This window comes from Nerophis ophidion, linkage group LG04 (genome assembly GCF_033978795.1).
Source record: "Nerophis ophidion isolate RoL-2023_Sa linkage group LG04, RoL_Noph_v1.0, whole genome shotgun sequence".
In the NCBI taxonomy this organism is placed as follows: domain Eukaryota; kingdom Metazoa; phylum Chordata; class Actinopteri; order Syngnathiformes; family Syngnathidae; genus Nerophis; species Nerophis ophidion.
In genome coordinates, this window is record NC_084614.1 from 55,049,023 (window position 1) to 55,075,887 (window position 26,865).

Sequence of the window (26,865 nt, forward strand, 5' to 3'; positions counted from 1 at the left end):
AGCGGTTAAAGTTGGTACGGCAATAGAATAAAACAACACGCCAATAAGACAATACTGTTTATTTGTATGATATTTTTATTTATTTATGTTAAATCAATTAAGAATCATTAAAAATAAGAATCTCGATTCATTCGATTTTTTTTTACACCTTTAATATCTGTATGAAAGTTCCAAAGAGACTCCCACCATTTCCAGGCAATAGTGCGTCACACGGTCATTGCATGCATGCTTACTGGGTACTGCATGAGAGCATCTCTCTCCTACATTCTCACTCAACTCTCGACCTTCATTTGGACCATTTTGCTGCATGCATGCAGGTTGAAATTGTATCCCTCGCCGATGAAAAAGGCCACCGAAGCTGCATAGCGGAGTCACCGCGGCGAGTTTTTGGCCCCTTTCTCACGCAACCATGGATAAAACAGTAGCATCATCCGACACGATGGCAGGTAAATAGTCATGTTCTTCATTTTCAGCTTTTTATTTTATTTTATCGGTGTATTGTTCTGCACGAGGACTTATTGCAGATGACGTCATTGTTTTCATACAGCTGCGTGCTCGATTCAAACAACGCTTGATGATGATGATGATGATGCAGCACAGCCATGCTTTACTTCCGTGTAAACATAACCGAAATGCACGACAGGGACGTCCTCGTTTCCTCCTCAGTGGTTTAATTGTTCTTGAATATGGGTTTGTGCCAACTGGTTATTTAAAAGCAAAACGCACGCGTACGTCGTTATTGCGGTGACGTCATTCAGAGCTTTAAAGGGTCCTAAGTGCATTGATATGTGCAGCCCCTAGGGACTGTATTACTGTGTTTTTTGACGACCACACTAATGGTTGTGGTGATAATGATGATGATGATGATAATGATGATGATGATGATGCTGATTGTTGAAGTCATTGCAAGGCCCTCCACACCCTGAAAGAAAAGAAACATCAGCAGGTCAGTAATCACATTTGCTGTAGCCATGCCAGTGATGTCCAACTCCATGTTATGTCCCAATTCTTTTAAACAGCTTCAACAACTTTTACCACACCCGACTAAGTGTCTTTTATTTGACAGTTTGGGTCCATTTGTTTTCTAGAAACAACAGCAGTGTCTCATTATTATAAAGCACAATGCAAACTGTAATATTAAAAGTTTGGGCAAATTCATGACAGTTTAACCCAGATTGCACATTCATAGAAATGTGCACATACATTTTTAAGGGGATGGTGCTCAAACCACAAAAAAGGTCACCCGTCATAAAATAATAATTAGTATCATGATAAAAATGTGACAGCACCAATATAAACTCAAATGATCAAATTGAATGAAAACAAATCTGTACTGTTCACACATTTTTTTTTTTAACTTTTCTGATGGTTAAAGCATATAAGCAGCATCACACTAATAATATATCACCTGTGTGAAGTCGACCCCGCCCCCAACCCCCAACTTTAATCCAAATCCACAAAACTTGTCCCGATCTTTTGTGCGTCGTTTTTGTTGCAACATTTTTTAGTTTGCGCCTTTACGGTTTTAAGTTATTCTAAAATATAGTTTCTGGCTAACAACGTCATCCAACCCCCACCATGTCCAAATCACCTCAAACGTGTTGCATTTGTTTGTGCTGCAATCTAACTATTATAGTTTTTAAGTTATTAAAGCTTCAGTATTTACAACCAGCCCCCCTACCTTGTCAAAACCTTTTCAAAACCTGTCGTTTGTGCTCCGCAAACATTTTGGGAAAATCTTTGGATGTTCAGGACCAGTTTGGGGCTATTTCGACAAGGGTTGGGTCCAACTTCACACGGATGAATTACACCATCCATCCATCCATCCATTTTCTGCCGCTTATTCCCTTTGGGGTCGCGGGGGGAACTGGTGCCTATCTCAGCTAAGATCGGGCGGAAGGCTGGATACACCCTGGACAAGTCGCCACCTCATCGCAGGACCAACACAGATAGACAGACAACATTCACACTCGCAGTCACACACTAGGGCTAATTTAGTGTTGCCCATCAACCTATCCCCAGGTGCATGTCTTTGGAGGTGGGAGGAAGCCGGAGTACCCGGAGGGAACCCACACATTCACGGGGAGAACATGCAAACTCCACACAGAAAGATCCCAAGGCCGGGATTGAACCCAGGACTACTCAGGACCTTCGTATTGTGAGGCAGATGCACTAACCCCTCTTCCACCGTGAAGCCCTGATTTACACCATGTTAATAAATAAAAAATTATAATAGACCAACAATTTTTGCAACAACAAACGAATGGGACAGGTTTGGGGAGGTTTTTACATAGGTGGGGGTCTAGTTATCATTAATAACGTGTTAAGTACTGGTTAATGTAAAACAAAAAAAAACTAAACTATAAAAGTCATACAAAAAAATTGCAGCACAAATGATTGGGACTGGTTGGGGAAGGTTTTGACAAGTTGTTGGTTCTGAATATTGAAACGTTAGTAACTTAAAAACTACAATAGTTAGACAACAACAAAAATTTCAGCACAAACAAACTCCAGTTGGATGGAACAAGTTTGAGAGAAGCAGATGCGAATTAGAAAGTATTCAGCAGCTAATGTGTAAGCATCATTCAACTGGCTGCGTCATTAATTTAATTATTGTGACCACAATAGGTCTTGCCAAAACAACAAATTCAAAATCATACATCCGTCATAATGTTAGGTATTATCGTTATCTGACTAAGTTGATCATGATCATGATCAATGACTGAAAAGTATGTACTATTATTTGTATCAGATAAATATCGGCCAATAGCTAAGGCTCTAATATCGGCATTGTATCAGTAGTGGAAAAGTTGTATTGGGACATCCCTATAAATATGTATAATTTTTCCAGGAAATTTCACTTATATTGAAACTTTAAACGTCAGTAAACAGCTGAACGAGGCTGTGAGTTATTTTTTCATTTTGTTCAGGAAACATGTTTTCAGCGAGCTGTCTGCCTGATGCTGCGTGTCGGAGGAGATGTACTGTAGGGTGCAGTCGTTTGTGCTGACACTCAGACTACATTATGGGCTTGTGGGCGCCGTGAAACAGTTTGGGGAGGAATTCTTACAATACCTTGAAGGGAATTGATGACTTTCATTATTTCATTCTTAAATAAATGGAAACAATTTCAGCAGAAAAGGTCACTTTTCTCTCGAAGAGCAAACGGGCAGGTGCTTGAGCATCACATCTGTCTGTGCACATACATGCCTGTTGATTCTAAATCATGTTACATTTACACTATAACCTAATATATCTATTGTTTATTTTCCACATTCATCCAAATACTTAAGAATCAATACGATATTACTATGTGTGTTGTGGTATTTCCTGTGTACTGCATAAGCATTGCTGCTGCAACTACTGACATGAACATATGGTATTACCAGACTTGGAGGATGTTAATTAAGTTGTTCAATTGTGTATAAAAAAACAGATAACAGACATGACACAAAACTAGTTACTCCAAATGGCAACTTTCTGGCTTTGAGAAACACTAAAATAAATTTAAAAAAAATACACTGTTGTAGGCAGTAACAGTTTAATTTTTAGATCAAGCAGAGTTAAAATGATGTCATCACTCAATTGTGAGGAAAAAGTATGGAATAACCCTGTAAATTTTCAGTCTGCAGCCGGAGAGGACCCTTCCTATCACGCATGTGCCAGTCTCATTGAGCGGGATATGACCGGTAAGCAGATACCGTTCAGTAAAAATAGCAAAAATTGTAATGAAGAGTAGACTGTTTATTTGCTTCACTAATTAAAAATAACATAACATTTTGAATTGCATCAATGGTAGAAAAAAAGAAGCAGAGATTTATTTAAGAAGGTAGCTAAGGAATTGTAGAATGCCGGATTACTTTGGAGTCCCGAAAAAAATACGAATGAGATGAAAGATAATGAAGCAGGTATATTAAAGGCAAATAATAAAGTGTACACAAACCTCTTCATGCTGCATTTTTTTGCTTTGGATTTAAAACTCCTACCAATCCATAGAGCCTTTTGAATGAACTTTGAGACATTCAAAAGTATTGTTGCCACGGTTTTCATCCAAAAATACAATCGAAAAAACTATTCTGCCCCGTTTCTTTGCATCCGACCCAATACATTCTTGGCGGTAGGGTCATAGCCGTAGCACAATCCAAGATAATTTCCTGATGCTCTCTGTTATTTAACATCAACATAACCATTAGAGACGTAATATTTGTAATCTGCCAATATTACAGCGGAAATCAGTTAAAAGAAGTTGTAAGGATGTCGTAGGGAAAGTAATAGATTTATCTGCGCTAAAATGAAATACCCCCCCCCCCCCCACCCCCCCCCCCCCCACCCCCCATTGTACGGGAAGCACATGGCGTATATGACCAACAGTCGCATTTGAGGGTGTGCATGAACACTTGGACTTCACACGTGGATGGGAAAAAAAAATACAAAAACACAAACTATTTGAGAAATCAGACTAATTTATTGCATGTAGCCGTAGTGATTAACATATAAACAGAAAAGACAAGGTTACAGTTGGTTTGTTACGAAATATGAGAGTGGATCCCAAGGATGCAGAGACGTATTTTGGTTGTAGTAAAGCTCTTCCTTTATTTTGGTGGAAGTGGGACGTAGCCAAAACAAAAGGCGATGGTGGAAATACAAAAACACACCATGAAGAACAACTATATCAAACAACCAAAAATAGAACAGAATGTGCTAGACAAAGCTAGGAACAATACAGTCTGGGAAAAATACCAAACAGGGGTACAAAGTACAAAAATAAGGACGCTAGATGAAGCTAGGATAATTTACTTCAAAAACGAAGTAAAACAAAGAAACAAAATGCTAACTAAAGGCGCTAGACAAGGCTTGGATATAACAGGCAAACCTGAGAGGCGCACAAGACAGACTTGAAAGACTGCTAGTGTGAAGGAGGCCAAGACACATACGAGTTGAAAATTGCAGTGGACACAAAGTTCCGGCACTGACAGGCCATCAGCACCCAGACTAAATAGGCCACCTTTAATCAAGTTCAGGTGTGCAAGATTGCCCAGCGTCAGCTGCACTCCAGACTGTGGGCGAGAGCGAGAGTCAACATGACGTGCAAACCAACACAGAAAAAAAAAGGACAATTCAGTTCACCACAGGGTTAAGAGAAAGCAATCGTGGACTATGGATTACTGGATGAAAGCAATATTCATTGATGAATGTGCATTGGGCCCTGCGATGAGGTGGTGACTTGTCCAGGGTGTACACCGCCTTCCGCCCGAATGCAGCTGAGATAGGCTCCAGCACCCCCCACGACCTCAAAAGGGACAAGCGGTAGAAAATGGATGGGATGGATAGATGAATGTGCATTGGGCAAGTTGATGATGCTGGAACTTTTGTTTGGTGCCGTTCCAAAGAGATGAAGACGACTGCCTGAAGAAAACCTGAACATTTCCACAGTCATTGATAATGTGGGGCTACATGTCATGTAATTGCACTGGGGATGGCTGTCATTACATCTTCAATAAATGCACAACTTTACGTTGATATTTTGGACAATTTTCTTATTCCATCAGTCGAAAAGATGTTTGGGGGTGATGACATCATTTAATAAGATAATGCATCTTTCCATAGAGCAAAAACTTTCCTTGAAGAAAAATGCACAAGGTCAATGTCATGGCCTGCAAATAGTCCGGATCTCCATCCAATTGAAAATCTGTGGTGGAAATTGAAGAAAATGGTCCATGACAAGACTCCAACCTGACAAGCTGTTCCGACATCAGCAATGAGAGAAAATTGGAACAAGATTGATGAAGAGTAGTTTGTCACTTGTTAAGTACATAGACTCAGAGACTGCAAGCTGTTATACAAGCTAGAGGTGGTGCAACAAAATCCAAGTAATGTGTTGGAATGTTTTTCTTTTTTTTCATGATTCCATAATTTTTTTTCCCTGAATTGAATGGTTCCATTTTTTTTTTTACTCTGCTTGATCCAAAAATGAAACTGGTACTGACTACCACAATTTAGAATAGAATAGAATAGAAAGTACTTTATTGATCCCTGGGGGAAATTCAGCACCACAGTTCGCTCACAATAAACAATAATAATAATAAATAATATATGACATATATTACTTATGTATATATATACATATATTTATACTATTCATATAACATATGAATAGTATAAATATATTCTACGTATATTCTACATTTAAGTGAAGTCAAGAAGGAGCATATGCATTATACATGCATCATACAGTCTGATGGCTGTCGGTATGAAGGACCTCCTGTGTCATTCCGAAATTAATTTTCATGATTTATTTGAGTGTTTCTTAAAGCCAGAAAGTGGCCATTTGAAATCACTATAGTTTTGTGTCATGTCAGTTATCTTCTTTTCAAGCAAAATTAAACAGCTTAATTTAACATCCCCTAAGTCTAGTAATTCCATCATTTTACCATGGTATTGAAGTCAATTTCACGGAGGACACACGCCCTAGGGGATCAATAAAGTTATCCAACTGCATCTGTTATGCAATCTTAATGAGATGTGGTAAACTAAATGCATCGAATGAATACAGGTATTAACAGTGATTGTAGTAATACATGTTTTTTATTGTGTATGTGGTTGCAGTGCACAATGAATGTTATTTGGGGGCGGCATGGCGTAGTGGGTAGAGCGGCCGTGCCAGAAACCGGAGGGTTGCAGGTTCGCTTCCCACCTATTAACATCCAAATCGCTGCCATTGTGTCCTTGGGCAGGACACTTCACCCTTGCCCCCGGTGCTGCTCACACTGGTGAATGAATGATGAATGAATGATTGGTGGTGGTCGGAGGGGCCGTCGGCGCAAATTGGCAGCCACGCTTCCGTCAGTCTACCCCAGGGCAGCTGTGGCTACTGATGTAGCTTAACACCACCAAGTGTGAATGAATAATGCGTTCCCACTTCTCTGTGAGTGCTTTGAGTATCTAACAATAGAAAAGCGTGATATAAATCTAATCCATTATTATTATTATTATTTGTAATATTTCAGTCTTCTTAAATTTCATGACGGGGGCAAAATATTAGCAATTGTGCACCATTCCAACAACAACCACAACAATAAACATATTGTTAAAACAGGGCTAGTCAAAGCAAAGCATTATTGCATTTGTAAAGACAACATGTTAGATGTTTGGATGGTTGTTGGATCACATTATTAGTATATCCTACCTTATCCTGACACAAGTATCTAACATCATTTATAAGCCAGAAAAGACGAGAATCATCATACGTTTCTGCCTGCCATTATTATTCTATCCATGTCATGCTTGGCATAGATAGATGAACATTATTTGTAGAAAATGTATTATTTTCAGAACAATTAAGAGAAATTGTATCATTTCTTATGGCACAGTGTGTTGCGATCCGCTGCTGGGATCGTTCCATTTTGTAGTTTTGATTCTTTCCCGTATCAAATTTTGTAGTTTGACTCCTTAGTTCTTGTTTTAGTTCGTTTCCATATCAACGTATTATTTTCACCTGCCGTGGTATCAAGACGCACACCTGTTCTACTAATCACCGTCCTATATAAGCCAGCCTTTTCTGTTCACTCATTCTCGGACTCTAATTTGCTCTCATGCAACAGTTGATGTCTTGTGTTTCATGCTCTTTCTCACTAGCTTCCACGCTAAGCTCTATTTTATTCCTAGCTTTCATGCTAGTCGTTTTGTTTTCCCTTTTTGTGCCAAGTGTTTGTGGTTCTGTTCGTTTTCCTAGCTTTCCATGCTAGCGCTTTTGTTTGCATTTCTGTTTAGCACCAGTGTTTTTGTTCTAACTTGTTTTATTAGTTTAATAAATCCTTTATTTCTTACCTCAAGCTGTGTTCTTGCCCGACGCGTCCACGGAGGAACAAATCCGGCATCGCTATGCCGCACAAGCCTCACACAGTGGTTGGGAATCACTGCAATAGCTTGTGCAGGTGTCCCTAATTAAGTTTCCCATTGATGTAATTGTGACCAACATGACTACTGACTGAGACAGCATCATGACAAGCTTCACGTTTTTTCTGCCCTGCAGTTGCTAAAATGGCACCGCCAACTGCTCCTCTAGTTCCCGACAAGAGAATTGTAACAAACGGCCGCAGCTCACCAGCCAGGACTGGAAAACCAGGTGAGTATTCCTAATCCACACTGCTTGTTTTCAGAAACAAACCCCCAAATTGTTCAATCTTTCTTTCTGCCTTGGTGATGACAGCTCCGGCTAACGTGGAGAAGAAGCCGCTCTTAAATGGATTTGCATCGCCTTCACACTTGGTGGCTCATGTCAGTACCAACCATGTGGGCAAACCAAGTAAGTGTCACTCTGTTGTTTAAAAGAGATTTTTCTTTCTGTTTGAATTGTTTTCCTCTTGTTTGTCCATCCTTCAGTGGTCGAAGGTTTCTTGAAGACAGACGACAGGATGCGTTTAGCCAAAGAGAGACGAGAGGAGAGGGAGAGAAACCTTGGTAAGTAATTGAGCTTCTTTTAGTGCGCAAAAGTTTTTTATTTTAGTCTGAAAGGGTTTAGATTGTTCATCCTGGCGTGCTTGATTGCATGGCTTTGCCAGTGAAATGTTCCAGGGGATTTCACTGGCTTGCTGATGTGATGAGCTGTGTCAGAGCAGAGTCTGACCTCCTCGCATACAGTAGAGCGCAAATGTGGGTCTCCTACTCACAGATAGTCGAGACGTTGCCTCACAATGACAGTCATTCACTGACCTAAAATGACTAAAGAAGGAATGAAATGAGGATATAACGCTGTTTAACACGTCACAGCTAAACATAGTTGCTTAAAAAGTGAAGTGCATATTTAAAATAGTTTTATGTATCATTGCATGGTTTTGTTTTGACTTCTGTCGAGCAAAAGTGTGATCAAAGTACAAATTCAACTACTATGGTTAAAGTTAACAACTAGGGGCCTGATTTACTAAAGAAAGGTTTGTGTGCACTAAAATATGAGCAAACTTAATAGCACATGCAAAGCTGATCTACTAAACGTGTGCAAAGTGGATTGTGTCTGTTAAGTGAGCAGATTAAGCCATGCAATCAATTTTGCGTCTATGTCTTCATTAACATGAAAAAAAATATGCTGATAATCAAAATGCCACAATACTGGGAGGAGAAAATGCAAATATATTATACAGCACACGCGATGTGATCTATCAATACTCATCACCGTTTTGGAGCACTATTTTGTGTTTTGCGTACCACGACTGAAAAGGACTTTCAAACTGACACAGACGCACATAGCTGTGAGAGAGGAATATTTGTGCTGGTCAATAGATAAAGAATCCTTTGTCCTATGTGTACATTTCATCGTATTTGGACGGTCAGAAATAAAACATATTAGACAGAATGTTTATTCAGCAACATCCTTTTATAATTCCATAACAACTGGATGACTCACGGTGCTGATTAAACAAATTGAATTGATGCGTTTTGGTGTCATTTGATATTTTTCTAATGACGTTCGTTATTTCACATAGACTATATAATATTAACATATATCCTATATGATAAAACATTCTTTAAGTATGCATTGTTTTTGTCTTGGGCACAGTGTAGTGCAGCCTCCCTCCCATGCACCTTCAGCAGTTAAAAAAAATAAAATGAAACAAAACTGGTGTCAATGTAGATGCACTGCACGACTGCTTGTAAAATGTCCATAAAAAGTGGTAGATGTTTCCTGCATGTTTGAAAATGTAGCGAAAAGTCACAGGTAGGAACATGGATGTAGTGTAAATGAGTGTGTCCGTAATGATGACCCGTATATATATTACACGAAAATGTTCATTTAAATAAGGCGGCCTGCACCACTTTTTAAATGCTCACGCAGTCTTAGTAGATGCCACGCAAAACGCCAAATTATAGTACATGCTATTTTATAGATTGCACACACTGTTTAGCACAAGAATATTACATATATGTTATATTTTATATTGCTACAATTGTACATTTTTAGTTTACTTTATACAAGCATTATAAATTCCATCCTTACCATTTCCATCCTTTTGTAACTGAGCTACTGTGTGGAACAATTTCCTTTGTGGATCAACAAAGTTTTGTCTAAGTCTAAGTATTTATCCATCCATCCATCTTCTTCTGCTTATCTGAAGTTGTGTCGTGGGGGCAGCAGCCTAAGCAAAAAAGCCCAGACTTCCTTTTCTCCAGCCACTTCGTCCAGCTCTTCCTTGCAGATCCCAAGGCATTTCCAGACCTACTGGGAGACAGAGTCTCTCCATCGTGTCCTGGGTCTTCCCCGTGGTCTACTACTGGTCGGAAGCGCACTAAACACCTCCCCAGGGAGGCTTTGGGGGTCATTCTGACCAGATGCCCGAGCCACCTTATCTGGCTCCTCTCAATGTGGAGGAGCAGCGGCTTTACAATGAGCTCCTCCCGAAAGAGAGCGCTTCTCACCCTCTCTCTAAGAGAGAGTGCGACGGAGGAAACTCATTTTGGCCGCTTGTACCCATAATCTTAGCCTTTTGGTCATAACCCAAAATTCATGACAATAGGTGAGAATAGGGATGTAGATCGACCAGTAAATTGAGAGCTTTGCTTTTTACACCACAACGGAACTCTGATGCAGACCCTGCAAGGTATTTAGACCTTAGTAAATTAGGCTTTATTATCCCACTAGGCATCCCTTACTTGTGAATATGTATTATAAAAAAAGTAGATTACAACAAAAATATTACTTCAAAATGAAACTATAAACTCCTCTCGGAACCAGCGTCCTCTGCAGTGTATATTGGTTTTTGTGTTTTTTAATTTTCGTGAAAAATTTTACAGGATGCTGGTTCTCAGGCGGTCATATGGGTTAAATGAGTGTCTCTCAGTATTTACACAAACTACATATATTTTATTGACCCAAATGTAAAACTTTGTTTCCTCTGGAAAAAGTCTAAGAAGGACAAATTGTCTTACGGTGTATTTGGGGAGTCTAATATCTACAAAGGGCTTCACGGTGGCAAAAGGGTTAGTGCGTCTGCCTCACAATACGAACATCCTGCAGTCCTGGGTTCAATCCCAGGCTCGGGATCTTTCTGTGTGGAGTTTGCATGTTCTCCCCGTGAATGCGTGGGTTCCCTCCGGGTACTCCGGCTTCCTCCCACTTCCAAAGACATGCACCTGGGGATAGGTTGATTGGCAACACTAAATTGGCCCTAGTGTGTGAATGTGAGTGTGAATGTTGTCCGTCTATCTGTGTTGGCCCTGCGATGAGGTGGCGACTTGTCCAGGGTGTACCCCGCCTTCCGCCCGATTGTAGCTGAGATAGGCGCCAGCACCGTCCGTGACCCCAGAAGGGAATAAGCGATAGAAAATGGATGGATAATATCTACAAACCAACAGAGGGTCCCCACACGTCCTGGAAAACGTCTCACCAATTTTCCAGTCATGGATAACATACACTGTTAAAAATAGTCAGGAGATTTTACGGTAAAAAAAATTGGCAGTTCAGTTACCATCATTTTGTCATAAAAATAACAGTCGTACCATTTTTAATTTACAGGAGTGCTCTGTGAAAAAAGTGACTGACTGTCAATTTTAAGATAAAAAAAAATGTGAAGCTCAGTCACCTGAATTTGACCTTAAAATAAAAATGGTGCCATATTTTACTTTACAGTAATGCACTGTAAAAAAAAAAAGAAAGAAAAAACTGTAGATTTTAAGGTGAAAACGTTGGCAGCTTAGTTTCCTGAATTTTACTAATAAAATATAAGTGGTACACACGCACCCTTGATTTGATGGTAAATATACTTTCAGCTCATTTTATGTCAAAATTATGATGACTGAGCTGCCAGTTTTTCACTATAAAATTGACAAATTTTGTTTTACTGTGTAAAGAAAATTACAAAAAAGGTCAAATGGCCTGGAAAATCCTCATGGAAAAGTACTTACCGGTATCTTCCGCTGCCCTCTTTTGTTTTATATGAACTTTTTTGCCCTGCAGTATAACATTTTATTTTGATATTAACTTGTTTTATGACAATTTATGGTTTGCCTAGCTATTTTGGCAGAAATCTTGACTTTTGTTATGTTGGAGAAATGCAGGTGTCTGATGTGAAATTGTGTTTTAGTGGTTTATTAAAAAATACCGCATGAAAACATTTCTCACAGGAAGTGCAGGAGAGAAAGTAAGAGTAAAGAGAAAGATGATTTGAAAATTGCTGAACACTGCAACTCCACTTTGTCATGCTAATGATGTTGTGCTACACTTTAATTTGTTGGTGTGTCTGCAATTATATATGATACATTTTTCCATCCATCCTTTTTTTACAGCTTGTCCGTGTCAGGGTCATTTAGGTTTTCATTGCAGAGGGGTTAGTGCATCTGCCTCACAATATGAAGGTCCTGAGTAGTCCTTGGTTCAATCCCAGGCTCGGGATCTTTCTGTGTGGCGTTTTCATGTTCTCCCCTGACTGCGTGGGTTCCATCCGGGTACTCCAGCTTCTTCCCACTTCCAAAGACATGCAACTGGGGATAGGTTGATTGGCAACACTAAATTGGCCCTAGTGTGTGAATGTGAGTGTGGATGTTTTCTGTCTATCTGTTTTGGCCCTGCCATAAGGTGGCGACATGTCCAGGGTGTACCCTGCCTTCCGCCTGAATGCAGCTGAGATAGGCTCCAGCGACCCCAAAAGGGACAAGCGGTAGAAAATGGATGGATGGATAAATAAATGGCACTGTCTGAGTCATAAAACAGAAACAATCTCGGTACAATGAAAGTTACAACTGTAAAAAAGAACACTGCTGTACCAAGGATCAGGGGTATGAGTGTTTAGTAGTCTACAATGATAACTTGTCTTTGTAGCGGTTGAAAATATCTAGGGAAAAATTATGGGCAAAAATTTCAGGGAAAATAGCTGTAACTTTGCAACACCCGCTACCAATCACTTCTCCCAAAGTCAGTCTAAATGTTGTTTCCCATCAAGTGACCTGGAGACAGTTCTTCTGCGAAATGTAAGATATTGTTGATCAGTGAAGCAGAGTCAACTGTTGAGCAGCTAAACAACACAATGTATTTTTATTACTGCAATCAATTATCTTGTCTTGAAAAATATTAGTCTAAAAACTGGTCTTGATCTACAAAGTTTGTAGAAGGATCATCTTATACTAAGGTCGTCCTATATTCTGGTCAATAAGTTCAGTATTTAAATCACTGTCTCATTCCCTTGTGGTGTATTGGTACGTTTTCTGCCTTTAGCGGAAGGAGGCGTGAATTTGATTCCTGGCTGGGGTTGTGTCTGATTTAAAAACTAAACCAAAAAGCGTTATGGAAATTTCTCGTGGCGACGCCAAATAGGAAAAAAGGCGAAAAACAACATACAGAAAGTATTATTGAATCAAGAGTTGTCGCACAGCTGTTGAGCAGCTATTAACAAAATATTTAGATTTTCTATCTAATTTAAAAAAAAAGTGATTTTCTTTATTTTTATATCCCTGATTTTGTCTTAAAAAGAAGGATTTTGAAGAAGATGTGTCATATTATATTCAGAGTCGTCTTATATTTGGGTCAATCCGGTATCAATGAGTCAGAGTGATGGAAACATTTGTCAACAACTGAGATCAAGCGGTAAAAAATGGAAAGATGGATGAAATATTTTTCCAAACAAAATCATCTGCAAGAAGAGAAATCGTCTTATATTTAGGTCAACATGGTTTTTTGAGAATGACGCAGGTGTATTGTGTGTATGTTTAAATCAGGGTCCTCAAACTATTTGACTCATGGGCTGCAAAAATGTGTGTGTGGGTGTGTGTGTGCGCGCGTGTGTGTGTATATATATATATATATATATATATATATATATATATATGACGTCACGTTATCGATGGGAAAATGCATTTTTAGACAATATGAGTTGCCTGAGCGACTAAGGGACACAGAGAGTAACAAGCGGCAGAAAATGGATTAGAAACGAAAGTTAAAAAAAAAATAATGATTTCAATTATTTTATTTTTTTTTATTTTTTTTAACTTGGGACATTCCGTGGGCCAAATTTTGAACGCTGGCGGGCCGGATCCGGCCGTAGTTTTGGGACCCCTGGTTTAAATAAATCTCATTGATGTTTTTTTGTGGTTCATGTTCAGGAATCTACAAGAGAAGCTGAGAAGCAAAACACCACTTGTGTGGGTTTTTTTAGGAAGCCATCAGTAACCAGTAGATTCTTGTTTCTTTCAGCGGCCCGAGAGCAACTGATCAGGGAGAAGGAGCGGCGATCTCAGCTGCAGTATGAGCGCACGGTGGAGGAGCGCTGGAAGCGTCTTGAGGAGCAGAAGCACAAAGAAGAGCTCCGCAGGGCCGCGGTGGAAGAGAAGCGAAGGCAGCAGATGGAAGACGAGAGGGTCAGCTGAGTCCAGATCCGTCTACTAATCACGCTCTGCTCTCACTATATGTCGTTAACGTCACCTGTATGATTTGTATTTAAGTGTCTCTCTTTATGTTCAAAATGACCAAATATAAGCTGATTGTATGATGAAGAAAAGGTTGGATGACAAAAAAACAAACGCTTTTCTATGATGCATTCAGGAGCGGCTGAAGGCCCTGATGAGACGCTCTCTAGAGCGCAGCCTACACCTGGAGCACAGACACAAACGCTGGAGCAGAGGCTACCCTGCAGGAGCAGGTAAGATCTGAAGCTAAGACAGGGTATGGAGGAAGCATATACATTAGAGTGTGTATGCAGTCTTTAGCCACAACATTAGGTACACAATCTCATGTGAGCATTAGAGCTTCATGGACACAGACTGACTCCCCCTTCCTATCGTGGCCTTCCTCACCCTCATGGGCACAACTACCTACTTTAGAAGGGGTAACAGGTGCCCTCCTAAATCTTTTTTTTCCATCACTGGTCCAGAGTTGACGGGCGTGTGTGTGCGTGTTTGTGCGTATAAAAGAGAACGGCGAGAGGAAAAGTGTCTCAGTGACTGTCTTTTACACATGCATCACATTTATCAGCTGTAAATAAACGGCACCCCTATGCGGCGTATACTAGCCCGGCAGGTACAAGTCATTGTTACGGTGTTGATTATTCACACATGTCCTCTGAAACTGACTTTGAAACAAAGTTGCTAAATACTTGTATTTGTAAAGTGAGACAATGTTGATGTCTAACTGTGGAACCATGTTGTTGGTTAGAAAACGACCACATTTTAACGGTCAATTCAACGTCACAACCTGACATTGAATAGACGTCATCAAAAAGCATGATGTTTTAACGTTGTATTTGTGTTGTAGAATATTGGTTAGGAAATTACCAAAATTCAATTGTCAAATCAACGTCAGAAACCAAAATTGATTAAATGTTTTTAAAAGAATGTTGTTCCAAAGTTAAATTAGAATTTTCACAACGACGACCTATTTTAACAGATTCTCGATGTTTTAATGTGTTGTGCCTGCTGTGAGGGGTACTCACGCAAAAAAAAAAAAAAAAAAAAAAAAAAATTATATATATATATATATATATGTATATATATATGTGCACGGTGGAAGAGGGGTTAGTGCGTCTGCCTCACAATACGAAGGTCCTGAGTAGTCTTGGGTTCTATCCCGGGCTCGGGATCTTTCTGTGTGGAGTTTGCATGTCCTCCCTGTGACTGCGTGGGTTCCCTTCAGGTACTCCGGCTTCATCCCACCTCCAAAGACATGCACGTGGGGATAGGTTGATTGGCAACACTAAATTGGCCCTAGTGTGTGAATGTGAGTGTGAATGTTGTCTGTCTATCTGTGTTGGCCCTGTGATGAGGTGGCGGAGTGTAGCTGAGATAGGCACCAGTGCCCCCCGCTACCCAAAAAGGGCATAAGCGGTAGAAAATGGATGGAGACATATATATATATATATATATATATATATATATATATATATATATATATATATATATATATATATATATATATATATATATATATATATATATATATATATATATATATATATATAGATAGATAGATAGATAGATAGATAGATAGATAGATAGATAGATAGATATTTCATACTTGTATTTTTTTTATTTTTTAAGATTTAATTTAAAAAAGTTTTTTTAGGTCATCTCTACGGTGGCCAACAAGGGCAAACATGCAGCGACGTCAAAAACACACACAATTCCCCAAAATACATGCAATACAGGGAAAACCCAACAGAAGTACAATGAAACCGGAAGTTGTCATGTTAAAGTAAGTAGGGGATTCATATGGCCCCACTCGTCATGGTTTACCTGACACATGAAACGTGACAAATTGGGATCCACTTCAGCTGCCAGATGGAAGTAAAGTGTTAAATATTTTAAAATGTGTTGCTATATAGAGTGGCGATTGCCATCGTTTTTAGCAGACTGCATTGTAAAATGAATAACCCTTACCTTCCTCCCACGTAAGATCCACCTAGGAATGGGGCCATATGAATCCCTTCCCTACTTTACTAGTACAAACCCTGTGTCCATATGAGTTGGGAAATTGTGTTAGATGTAAATATAAACGGAATACAATGATTTGCAAATCCTTTTCAACCCATATGCAATTGAAAGCACTACAAAGACGAGATATTTGATGTTCAAACTCATAGACTTAATTTTTTTTTGCAAATAATAATTTACTTAGAATTTCATGGCTGCAACATTTATCAAAGAAGTTGAGAAAGCGCATGTTCACCACTGTTACATCACCTTTTCTTTTAACAACACTCAATAAACGTTTGGGAACTGAGGGAACTAATTGTTGAAGCTTTGAAAGTGGAATTCTTTCCCTGTCTTGTTTTATGTAGAGCTTCAGTCGTTCAACAGTCCGGGGTCTCTGCTGTCGTATTTTACGCTTCATAATGTGCCACACATTTTCGATGGTAGACATGTCTGGACTACAGACTCTTTTACTACGAAGCCACGCTGTTGTAACATGTGGCTTGGCATTGTTTTGCTGAAATAAGCAGGGGGGTCCATGATAACGTTGCTTGGATGACAACATACTGTATGTTGCTCCAAAACCTGTATGGACCATTCAGCATTAATGGTGCCTTCACAGATGTGTAAGTTACCCATGCCTTGGGCACTAATACACCTCCATACATCACATACTGTATGCTGGCTTTTGAACTTTGCGCCTATAACAATCCGGATGGTTATTTTCCTCTTTGTTCCGGAGGACACCACGTCCACAGTTTCCAAATGTAAGTTGAAATGTGGACTCGTCAGACCACAGAACACTTTTCCACTTTGCATCAGTCCATCTTAGATGAGCTCGGGCCCAGCGAAGCTGGCGGCGTTCCTGGGTGTTGTTGATAAATGGCTTTCACTTTTTATAGTAGTTTTAACTTGCACTTACAGATGTAGCGACCAACTGTAGTTACTGAAAGTGGTTTTATGAAGTGTTCCTGAGCCCATGTGGTGATATCCTTTACACACTGATGTCAGTTTTTGACGCAGTACCGCCTGAAGGATCAAAGGCCCGTGATATCATTGCTTACATGCAGTTTATTTTCCAGATTGTCTGAACCTTTTGATGATTTTACGGACTGTAGATGGTAAAATCCCTAAACTCCTTGCAATAGCTCGTTGAGAAATGTTCTAAAAGTGTTTGACAATTTGCTCACAAAGTGGTGACCCTCGCCCCATCCTTGTTTGTGAATTACTTAATATTTCATGGAAGCTGCTTTTATACCCAATCATGGCACCCACCTGTTCCCAATTAGCCTGCACACCTGTGGGATGTTCCGAATAAGTGTTTGATGAGCATTCCTCAACTTAATCAGTGTTTATTGCCACCTTTCCCAACTTCGTTGTCATCAAATTCTAAAGTTAATGATTATTTGCAAAAAAAAATGTTTATCAATTTTAACATCAGATATGTTGTCTTTGTAGCATATTCAACTGAATACGGGTTGAAAATGATTTGCAAATAATTGTATTCCGTTTATATTTACATATAACACAATTTCCCAACTCATATGGAACTGGGGTTTGTAAATACAGTAAGCCCCATTGATATGAATATGTAAATGCCGCCTCTGATCATCTGTTTGTTGGAACAATTTCAACTTGACCGCCATGTTGAGCAGGGGGAAGTTGCGTCTATTTACTACATTATTCAACTGAGATAGATTTCAATGATTACAATTGTAGTACTAGTCAGATGCATACCAGTCTGATTGGTCTGATGAAACTTCTGCTCAAGATGTTGGCCGTGTTGATGTTGTCAGAAGCTGGAAACGCAGCTTAGTGGCGTGACACCAAAGACGCTGAGACCGGAAGGCAGATGGTGAGTAAAAAGAATAATATTTATTATAAACAGAAAACTTGCCCACAAAAGCAGTGGAGAAAAGAACAAAAGCAGGTGAGTGCAAAAGAGAACGCACAAGTCACGGAAATTATTTAGTTGTTTTTTTTTAGTTTCGTAATTTTCATTTGTATTTTTTGTGTTGACCCCGGATGTAAAATTATTCTGGCATTGCAGGCAGGGTCGGAGAAAAAACGGGGACTGATTGGCAATCAGGTGCAGGTGTCTCCTGGTTGCCAATCAGTTAGCAGGTGCGCATGGCACCAGAAAGGGAACATTAAAAAATAGGGGCACAGGACAGGAAGTAAGGTACCACACCGAGAGAAAAAACAAACAAAAGTGCAAGCACAGTTACAAGGATGCAACTGTCTGGAGGGGGCACCTAAGTATTCATATCTTTGAGTAATGGTGCCTTCCATTAACTTTGGAAGTTGGAAGTCAAAGCTGGTATTGACGTCAAAGCCGAATTTAATTGATTAGGATTGATTTCCGAGGTCGTCAATCAGGATTGCCACATCTACGAAACCTCTTCCTATGCTAGCCTTATCTGAAAATAAACTACTTATGTATAAATACAGTATGCAGTCCATCCGCAACCTTCAAACACGGAGGATGCAGAGGAAAAAAAGACGGCGTTGCTAGCAATGAAGAATGCATAAAATTCATCACAAAATTTAATTTACACGACAGTAGCATTACCATATACAAACGCCCAACAATACATTTGTCTATGGCTGATTTAAAGCGACACAACATAGTCAGAAGTGCTAATAATGGCTATTGTAGAAGCTTATTTTATTGTTTATTAGGTGTGTCGTAAAAAATCGATTCGAATACGAATCGAATACGTTGTGCGTTTCAGAATCGATTCTCATTTTTTAAAAATCGATTATTTTTTATTTTTTATCAATCCAACAAACCAATACACAGCAATACCATAACAATGCAATCCAATTCACAAACCAAACCTGACCCAGCAACACTCAGAACTGCAATAAACAGAGCAATTGAGAGAAGACACAAACACAACACAGAACAAACTAAAAGTAGTGAAACAAAAATGAATATTATCAACAATATCAATATTAGTTATAAGTTCCGCATAGCAGTGATTAAAAATCCCTCATTGACATTATCATTAGACATTTATACAAATTAAAAAAACGAACAATAGTAAAAACGAACAATAGTGTCACAGTGGCTTACACTTGCATCACATCTCATAAGCTTGACAACACACTGTGTCCAATATTTTCACAAAGATAAAATAAGTCGTATTTTTGGTTCGTTTAATAGTTAAAACAAATTTACATTATTGCAATCAGTTGATAAAACACTGTCCTTTACAATTATAAAACCTTTTTAAAAAAAAAAAATCTACTTCTCTGCCTGCATGTCAGCAGACTGGGGTAGATCCTGCTGAAATCCTGATTGTAGCTGAGATAGGCGCCAGCGCCCCCCGCAACCCCGAAAGGGAATAAGCGGTAGAAAATGGATGGATGGATGAATGAATACAGAATCGTTTTGAATTGGAAAAATATCGTTTTGAATCGAGAATCGAATCGAATCGAAAAAATCGATGTATTATCGAATCGTGACCCCAAGAATCGATATTGAATCTAATCGTGGGACACCCAAAGATTCGCAGCCCTATTGTTTATACTCAAAGCTGCCATCTTTGAAGCCAACTCAGGGGTGGTGAGGACTCTCTGACTTTTTGAGTAGAAAATCCAACCTCGGGGGGTTTTCCAGTTGAAATTTCTAACTATATGAATTCGGAAATTCTGACTTTCCAGTGCTAATGGAACGTGCCGTAAGCCCTGATATGGTTATACAAATACATGAGCGGGATGCCCAGAAGAAAGTTGGTGGAAAGAAAAGGTAAATTTTCCCTACTTTTTAAACAGTAGGAGTTTAACGCGTGTGCTTAAGGGGTTTGTGTGTGTTTCGGACTTTGCCGCGTATTGCCCGCACTTGTGTGTTGTCTTATGTAAAGTTGCATGTGTTTTTGGGGTTTGCGTTTGTATGTTTTTGGGCATGAGGAGGAATGAGTGTGCTCTTGATCCGCTCAGAGACAGAGTGGAGTGGCATATCTGCACTGTGTAGCACAAACTACTGCATGAGGTTCACACAAAAACATGATCCACACAGATTGGCACATCAAAGTATGGTTGCATGAAAAATGTTTGCACAGCATCCAAGCAGGTATCTAAACTCTCCTCCGGGTCTGAACATCTGGATGAGGACGAATGGGATGAAATGTTCATAATGCTGTGCTCTGCTCCACCTGCTGACTTTAGGTGACAGTGAGAATGCACCGCTCTCTTTCTCTGCTGCCTCCGCCCTTTCCCATGGCCTTGCCTCCCCTCTTCCTGCTGTCAGCGAATCCGGTAATGTTTAGCTCTCCTCTCCTCCACCGCTCCTCTACTCCTAAATCAATCTCTTCCCAAATTAGGTTTGCATTTGTTTGTAAGTGAGTGGGTTTTGAATGTTCCCTCGAACAAAGGCAAACCAATATAATGCTTGCATGTTGCTGTTTATTTTGAAAAAAAAGTGTATAATTTGTTATAACACTACGTAAGTATTGGCTTATTTGCAGTTATATCATCATAATATTTTACCACGATGAAAATAACTTTCAATCTTCAATTTTATGGACAATCTAATGACCTTCACTAGAAATGCTGTATAGCAGGGATCACCAACGCGGTGCCCGCGGGCACCAGGTAGCCTGTAAGGACCAGATGAGTAGCCCACTGGCCTGTTCTAAAAATAGCTCAAATAGCAGCACTTGCCACCAGTGAGCTTCCTCTATTTTTTAAATTGTATTTATTTACTAGCACGCTGGTCTCGCTTTGCTCGACATTTTTAATTATAAGAGAGACAAAACTCAAATAGAATTTGAAAATCCAAGAAAATATTTTAAAGACTTGGTCTTCACTTCAAATTCATTTATTTTTCTTACTTTGCTTTTTATAACTTTCAGAAAGACAATTTTAGAGAAAAAAAATACAACCCTAAAAATGTTTCCAGGATTTTTAAACACATATACCTTTTTACCTTTTAAATTCCTTCCTCTTCTTTCCTGACAATTTAAATCAAAGTTCCAGTAAATGTATTTGTTTTATTGTAAATAATAATAAATACATTTTAATTTAATTCTTCATTTTAGCTTCTGTTTTTTCGACAAAGAATGTTTGTGAAATATTTCTTCAAACTTATTATGATTAAAATTTAAAAGCAATTATTCTGGCAAATCTAGAAGAAATAATGATTTGTCTTTGTGAGAAATATAGCTTGGTCCATTTTGATATATATTCTAACAAAGTGCAGATTGGATTTTAACCTATTCAAAACATGTCATCAAAATTTAAAAATTAATCTTAATCAGTAATAATTACTAATGATGTTCCATAAATTCTTTTTTTTTTTCAAAAAGATTCGAATTAGCTAGTTTTTATCTTCATTTTTTTCGGTTGAATTTTAAAGAGTCGAAATTGAAGATAAACTATGTTTCCAAATTAAATTTTCATTTTTTTCGGGTTTTCTCCTCTTTTAAACCGTTCAATTGTAAGTGTTTTTTTCATCTTTTATTCTCTACAAAAAACTTTCCGTAAAAGGAAAAAAAATGTACGACGGAATGACAGACAGAAATACCCATTTTATATATATATATATATATATATATATATATATATATGTATATATATATTTTTAAAATGGGTATTTCTGTCTGTCTGCCAGAAATAGCCAATTTGCTCAATTTACCTTTAAAATGTACGACGGAATGACAGACAGAAATACCCATTTTATATATATATATAAAATGGGTATTTCTGTCTGTCATTCCGGGTATCTCTGTCTGTCATATATATATATATATATATATATATATATATATATATATATATATATATATATACATATATAATGGGTATTTCTGTCTGTCATTCCGTCGTACATTTTAAAGGTAAAATTGTGAGGGATATATATATATATATATATATATATATATATATATATATAAAATGGGTATTTCTGTCTGTCATTCCGTCATACATTTTAAAGGTAAATTGAGCAAATTGGCTATTTCTGGCAATTTATTTAAGTGTGTTTCAAACTGGTAGCCCTTCGCATTAATCAGTACCCAAGAAGTAGCTCTAGGTTTCAAAAAGGTTGGTGACCCCTGCTGTATAGAATATATGCTTTTACAAAGTTAAGAAAGCTCTTGTAAATTGAAAGTGAAGTACACAAAAAATTTTGAGTACATGTACTGTTATGATCTTGGTAATGTTTAATGATGCCTGTTATGTGGTTTGTCTTTGCATTGCATATCTAAGATTTTTAATTTTCCTGAAGGAACTCTCCTGAAGGAATCAATAAAGTACTATCTATCTAGTACTATCTATGTTCCTTTCTCTTGATTGTTTAAATGGATGTCTGGATCTTGCTGGCTGCAAAACAATTTTACCTTTGGGTACTAATAAAGTTACCTAACCAAACCCAACCTAAAAGTGACTACATCCCTCACATTTTAGAAACACTTAAAATATCTTAAAGGACAATCATAGAAATTAAACTTGGAAATGACACAGAGCCTGAGGATCTACTAAAGGTTTGCGTGTATTAAAACATGTGCAAACTTGATAGCGCATGCTAAGCTAATCTACTAAACTTGTGAGCAGAGGACTGTGTCTCTTAAATGAGCAAAAAAGAGAGTCACATCCACATAGTGTGTCCGTCTTCACAAACATGCAGAATATATGCTGATTATCAGAACGGCCACAATACTGGAAGGAGATATAAATATAATAATTTAGCGCTCGCAATGTGATTTATCAAGACTAATAAGGGTGGGCAACTGGAGTGGTTTGTCTATATTTAGCACGTCTGGAATGTCCATGCAAATTGGCGCAGTTACACACAAATATCTATGAGACAGGTGACGTTTGCACTGCAAAGACGTTTTATGTCCGACATCCTACGTGTGTTTGTCAACATATTAGAAATCCAAAAACATTTTTTTACAGAATTATTATTTCATAATTTTGTAGCTTGCAGGATGACTTAAGGGGCTCATATTTAAAAATGGTGTTATTTTAATATATATGTATATATTGGAGACATTTTTACATAATTTATCTTCTATATAAAAAAACTTGAAATAGGCATTTGTATGTTTGGATAATTTCAGACACAACGTCCTAACGCCACAGTGCCTCCCCGAGTGCAAGTTTAGCATTCTAAAAGTAAGGTCTGTTGTCTAGATTACGCTTCAATAGCCTAGAAAAGGTGGTACATTTTGTATTTGTGTTCTGCTTATGGCATGTAATGCCATAAATGTGGCAAGAAATGAGTGTCTCCATGATCACAGCTGACATATATATACATGCAAAAACCTAATTTAAATAGTAGTCAATTGTACATGCAGTCTTAGTAGCTCACTTGCCACTAATAGTACATGCGATTTTATAATTTGCACACCCTGTTTAGCACTTGTTATTTGGATCTTTGTAGATCAGGCCCTCAGTAATGTAGTAAGTGTTAATAGTGTGACTGTTTGAAAGTAATATATGCCCTCAACAATGCACTTGTCATTTTGAAGGTATAAAGTCAGGTATCTTGAACATATTATGCAGGTCAGTTCTTTTGAAATAGTACTTAAATTATGCCCAAACCCTCCATCCATCCATTTTCTATACCGCTTATCGTTGTGTACGTTCGATCCTATCCCAGCTGACTTTAGGCGAGAGGCTGGATACGCCCTTGACTGGTTGTCAGCCAATCTCAAGGTGGGGCTCAACCGCTACCTCAAAAAAGAATACACACATTTTGTCCAAAAACTGTATTTTTAAAACAGATTTTGACAAGAAAGTTGGACAAAATAGCAATTAAAATACTTCAATATTACAAAAAAATATAATTAAGAAATACTTACACCAATAAGAAATCAAATAATAAGGTAGTGTTGCACTGCTGGTGAAATGTGCGAGCGAGTTGTGATGTTGGAACTGAACACTGTTGTTGGTGCATTAATATGATAATGTTACAAAGTAATAAGGCGCCAGACTTTGTGTACCTCCATGCTTTCAGTTTTTCGGTCTGGTTACTACTGTTTATGTGCAACACAGAGTTTCGGCAGACATTCCTTAAAGATGTTTTTGCTTCCTGGTTATGGATCATGCCCTGCGCCTCAATTTCTCAGTACATGTTGGATTTCATGTTTCCCCTCCTTGAAGCTCCCCATTGCCAGCAGCACTCATGTAATCCCAGACCATGAGGCTACATCCACCACACTAAACTGTAGGCAAGACACTATCTTGCTTCTGTCTCGTATATAATGAATAGTAAATATATGTTGCTACGTATGTACACTGACTACTCTAAAGTATATTCAAGTTTCATTTCTATTGTACTGGTCTTTCAGAAGATATGATGCAATGAAAATGGCTGCAAGAAAATGAGAGGGGAACTGACTTTTGTGAGATACTGTACATTAATGTTTATGTCATAGTAGTTTTGATACCAAAAATCCTAATTGTAGGCAAAGACAAAAAACAACAAAAAGGTTTAATTTGAATTCTTCAGACTGGTTTTGTTGCGAATGGGTCTTATTTCTGCAAAGGTTGTGTGCCTGATTTATAGAAGGAACATCAGGATGCAGCTTGAAGAATAGAATGATGTTTTGATTCCAAAACCACAGCAAAACAACAGCACGTGTCGCTAGGAGCGCAGGCGAAGTGTAGTCAACATAAAGCTGTAGCATAACATGGAAAAAAACGTTAAAAGTCGCCCGGACTGAGTGGATAGCGAGGCAGGTATGAATAAGGGGCGTGATTAGCACACAGGTGAAAACTCTTAATCACAAGATAAATGCCGGTGCATACTCTTATCAACACTGGCAACAGAATGTAAACAAAAAAGGAAGCCAAGCCAACAGAACTGACTTAAACATAGGAAGAAGAATACTAAACATGTGGCTTGTGCAGCCCTTTTGAGACACTCATGATTTAACTTTGATTGATTCCTCTACTTCCAAAGACATGCACCTGGGGATAGGTTGATTGGCAACACTAAATTGGCCCTAGTGTGTGCATGTGAGTGTGAATGTTGTCTGTCTATCTGTGTTGGCCCTGCGATGAGGTGGCGACTTGTCCAGGGTGTACCCCGCCTTCCGCCCAATTGTAGCTGAGATTAGGCGCCAGCGAACCCAAAAGTAAATAAGCGGTAGAAAATGGATGGATGGATGATGATTGATTGATTAACATGAACCAGGATATGACCTGGGAAACCCATCATAACAGGTTTTGCCTTGACAAAAGTAGATTTATTTAACAATTCTCTTTCAGATTAATCATACCAGTATAGAATATTCACTGACAGGCAGCGCAGGATACCTGATGGATTCCAATTAGTTACGACAGGTTTGTATCAATTAATCAAACTTTATTCATATAGCATTTTTAACACAGCCAAGTTGCAACAAACACACCACTAGTCACATTACTTTGAGGCGTCCACGTTGGAAAATAACTATTTGATGACATCTAAAAAAAAATGATACAAAATATATGTAGAAATAAAATACATAATTCATTGGTAAATAAATAAAAACATGAATTAGCCAGAATAATAATAGTAATAAGGTTTCTCATAGTCATCACTGTCACCGACGTCCCACTGGGTGTGAGTTTTCCTTGCCCTTACGTGGGCTCTACCGAGGATATTGTTGAGGTTTTTGTTGTGGTTTGTGCAGCCCTTTAAGACACTAGTGATCTAGGGCTATATAAGTAATCATTGATTGATTGATTGATAATAATCGCAATACATAAAATAGAACATATTGGAATAAAAATAAAGAACCTAAGAGTTTAAAATTATAACAAAAAAATTGTGCCTTTAACCTAGTGTGTTATGATTTCCTAGTATCATTGAGATGACCCCCTCAGACCCGATGAAGCAGATTATAAATACCATTTTTTTGTGTGTGTTTTGGAGATTAATTGCAAGTGACCTAGAACATAAAGGCGCACACCAGCAAAATAGTTGTCGCGGTGCCACTTTCGAGAGATTATACTTTACAAATGGTGACAGCTGGAAGGAGAGGTCATGTGACATGGCAAGAAAACAGTTTGTACTGTTGTCTGATGTTGCGTGGGGTTCCATTTTTGGATTGTGTTATACACAATCGAGTATGTTGGCCTTTATTTTCTTGCATCATATCAAATTTTGCATCCGTTGCCAATTTTGTGTTTGACTATAGGGCGTTTTGGACATCCTGATCTGCACAGTCAAGCTTGATGCAGCACAAAACATACTGACTGCACCTGAGCTTGGAGGCTGCACTGATATATTTATAATATGAAATGGATATCCTAATGGGCCTCTATAAGCTTTTTACACTGGACAGACAAGACTTAACTGATTTCCTTTTGCCGGCTTTTGACTTGATAAGCATCGTGTTTGTCTTCATGCAGCGCCCTGCAGCCCTCGCAGGTCACCTTTGAGCAGCTCACGCAGCCCCGCTGATCCCCACAGAGCAGCGGGAGTCCTAGAAGGCTCCCGCTCCACTCCCAACACACCCAAGGTAAAGCATGCTGACATTC

The 26,865-nt window shown here is 38.6% G+C and overlaps 1 protein-coding gene across 4 annotated transcripts in view; it reads left to right on the forward strand.

The window, feature by feature from the left end:
- Positions 1 to 26,865, forward strand: part of LOC133551580 (MAP7 domain-containing protein 2-like) — a 42,904-nt gene that overhangs the window by 476 nt on the left and 15,563 nt on the right. Inside the window, exons 1-9 of one of the 4 annotated variants that reach the window (XM_061898427.1) lie at positions 25 to 446; positions 548 to 946; positions 8,033 to 8,125; positions 8,210 to 8,305; positions 8,383 to 8,460; positions 14,177 to 14,340; positions 14,525 to 14,621; positions 20,560 to 20,649; positions 26,737 to 26,846. In XM_061898427.1, the coding sequence (XP_061754411.1) occupies positions 8,041 to 8,125; positions 8,210 to 8,305; positions 8,383 to 8,460; positions 14,177 to 14,340; positions 14,525 to 14,621; positions 20,560 to 20,649; positions 26,737 to 26,846 (720 nt within the window). In that variant the 5' untranslated portion in view covers positions 25 to 446; positions 548 to 946; positions 8,033 to 8,040. Of the gene's footprint in view, positions 1 to 24; positions 447 to 547; positions 947 to 3,665; positions 3,690 to 8,032; positions 8,126 to 8,209; positions 8,306 to 8,382; positions 8,461 to 14,176; positions 14,341 to 14,524; positions 14,622 to 20,559; positions 20,650 to 26,736; positions 26,847 to 26,865 lie in introns of those variants that run through there. The other 3 variants (XM_061898425.1, XM_061898424.1, XM_061898426.1) reach the window with 3 other exon arrangements.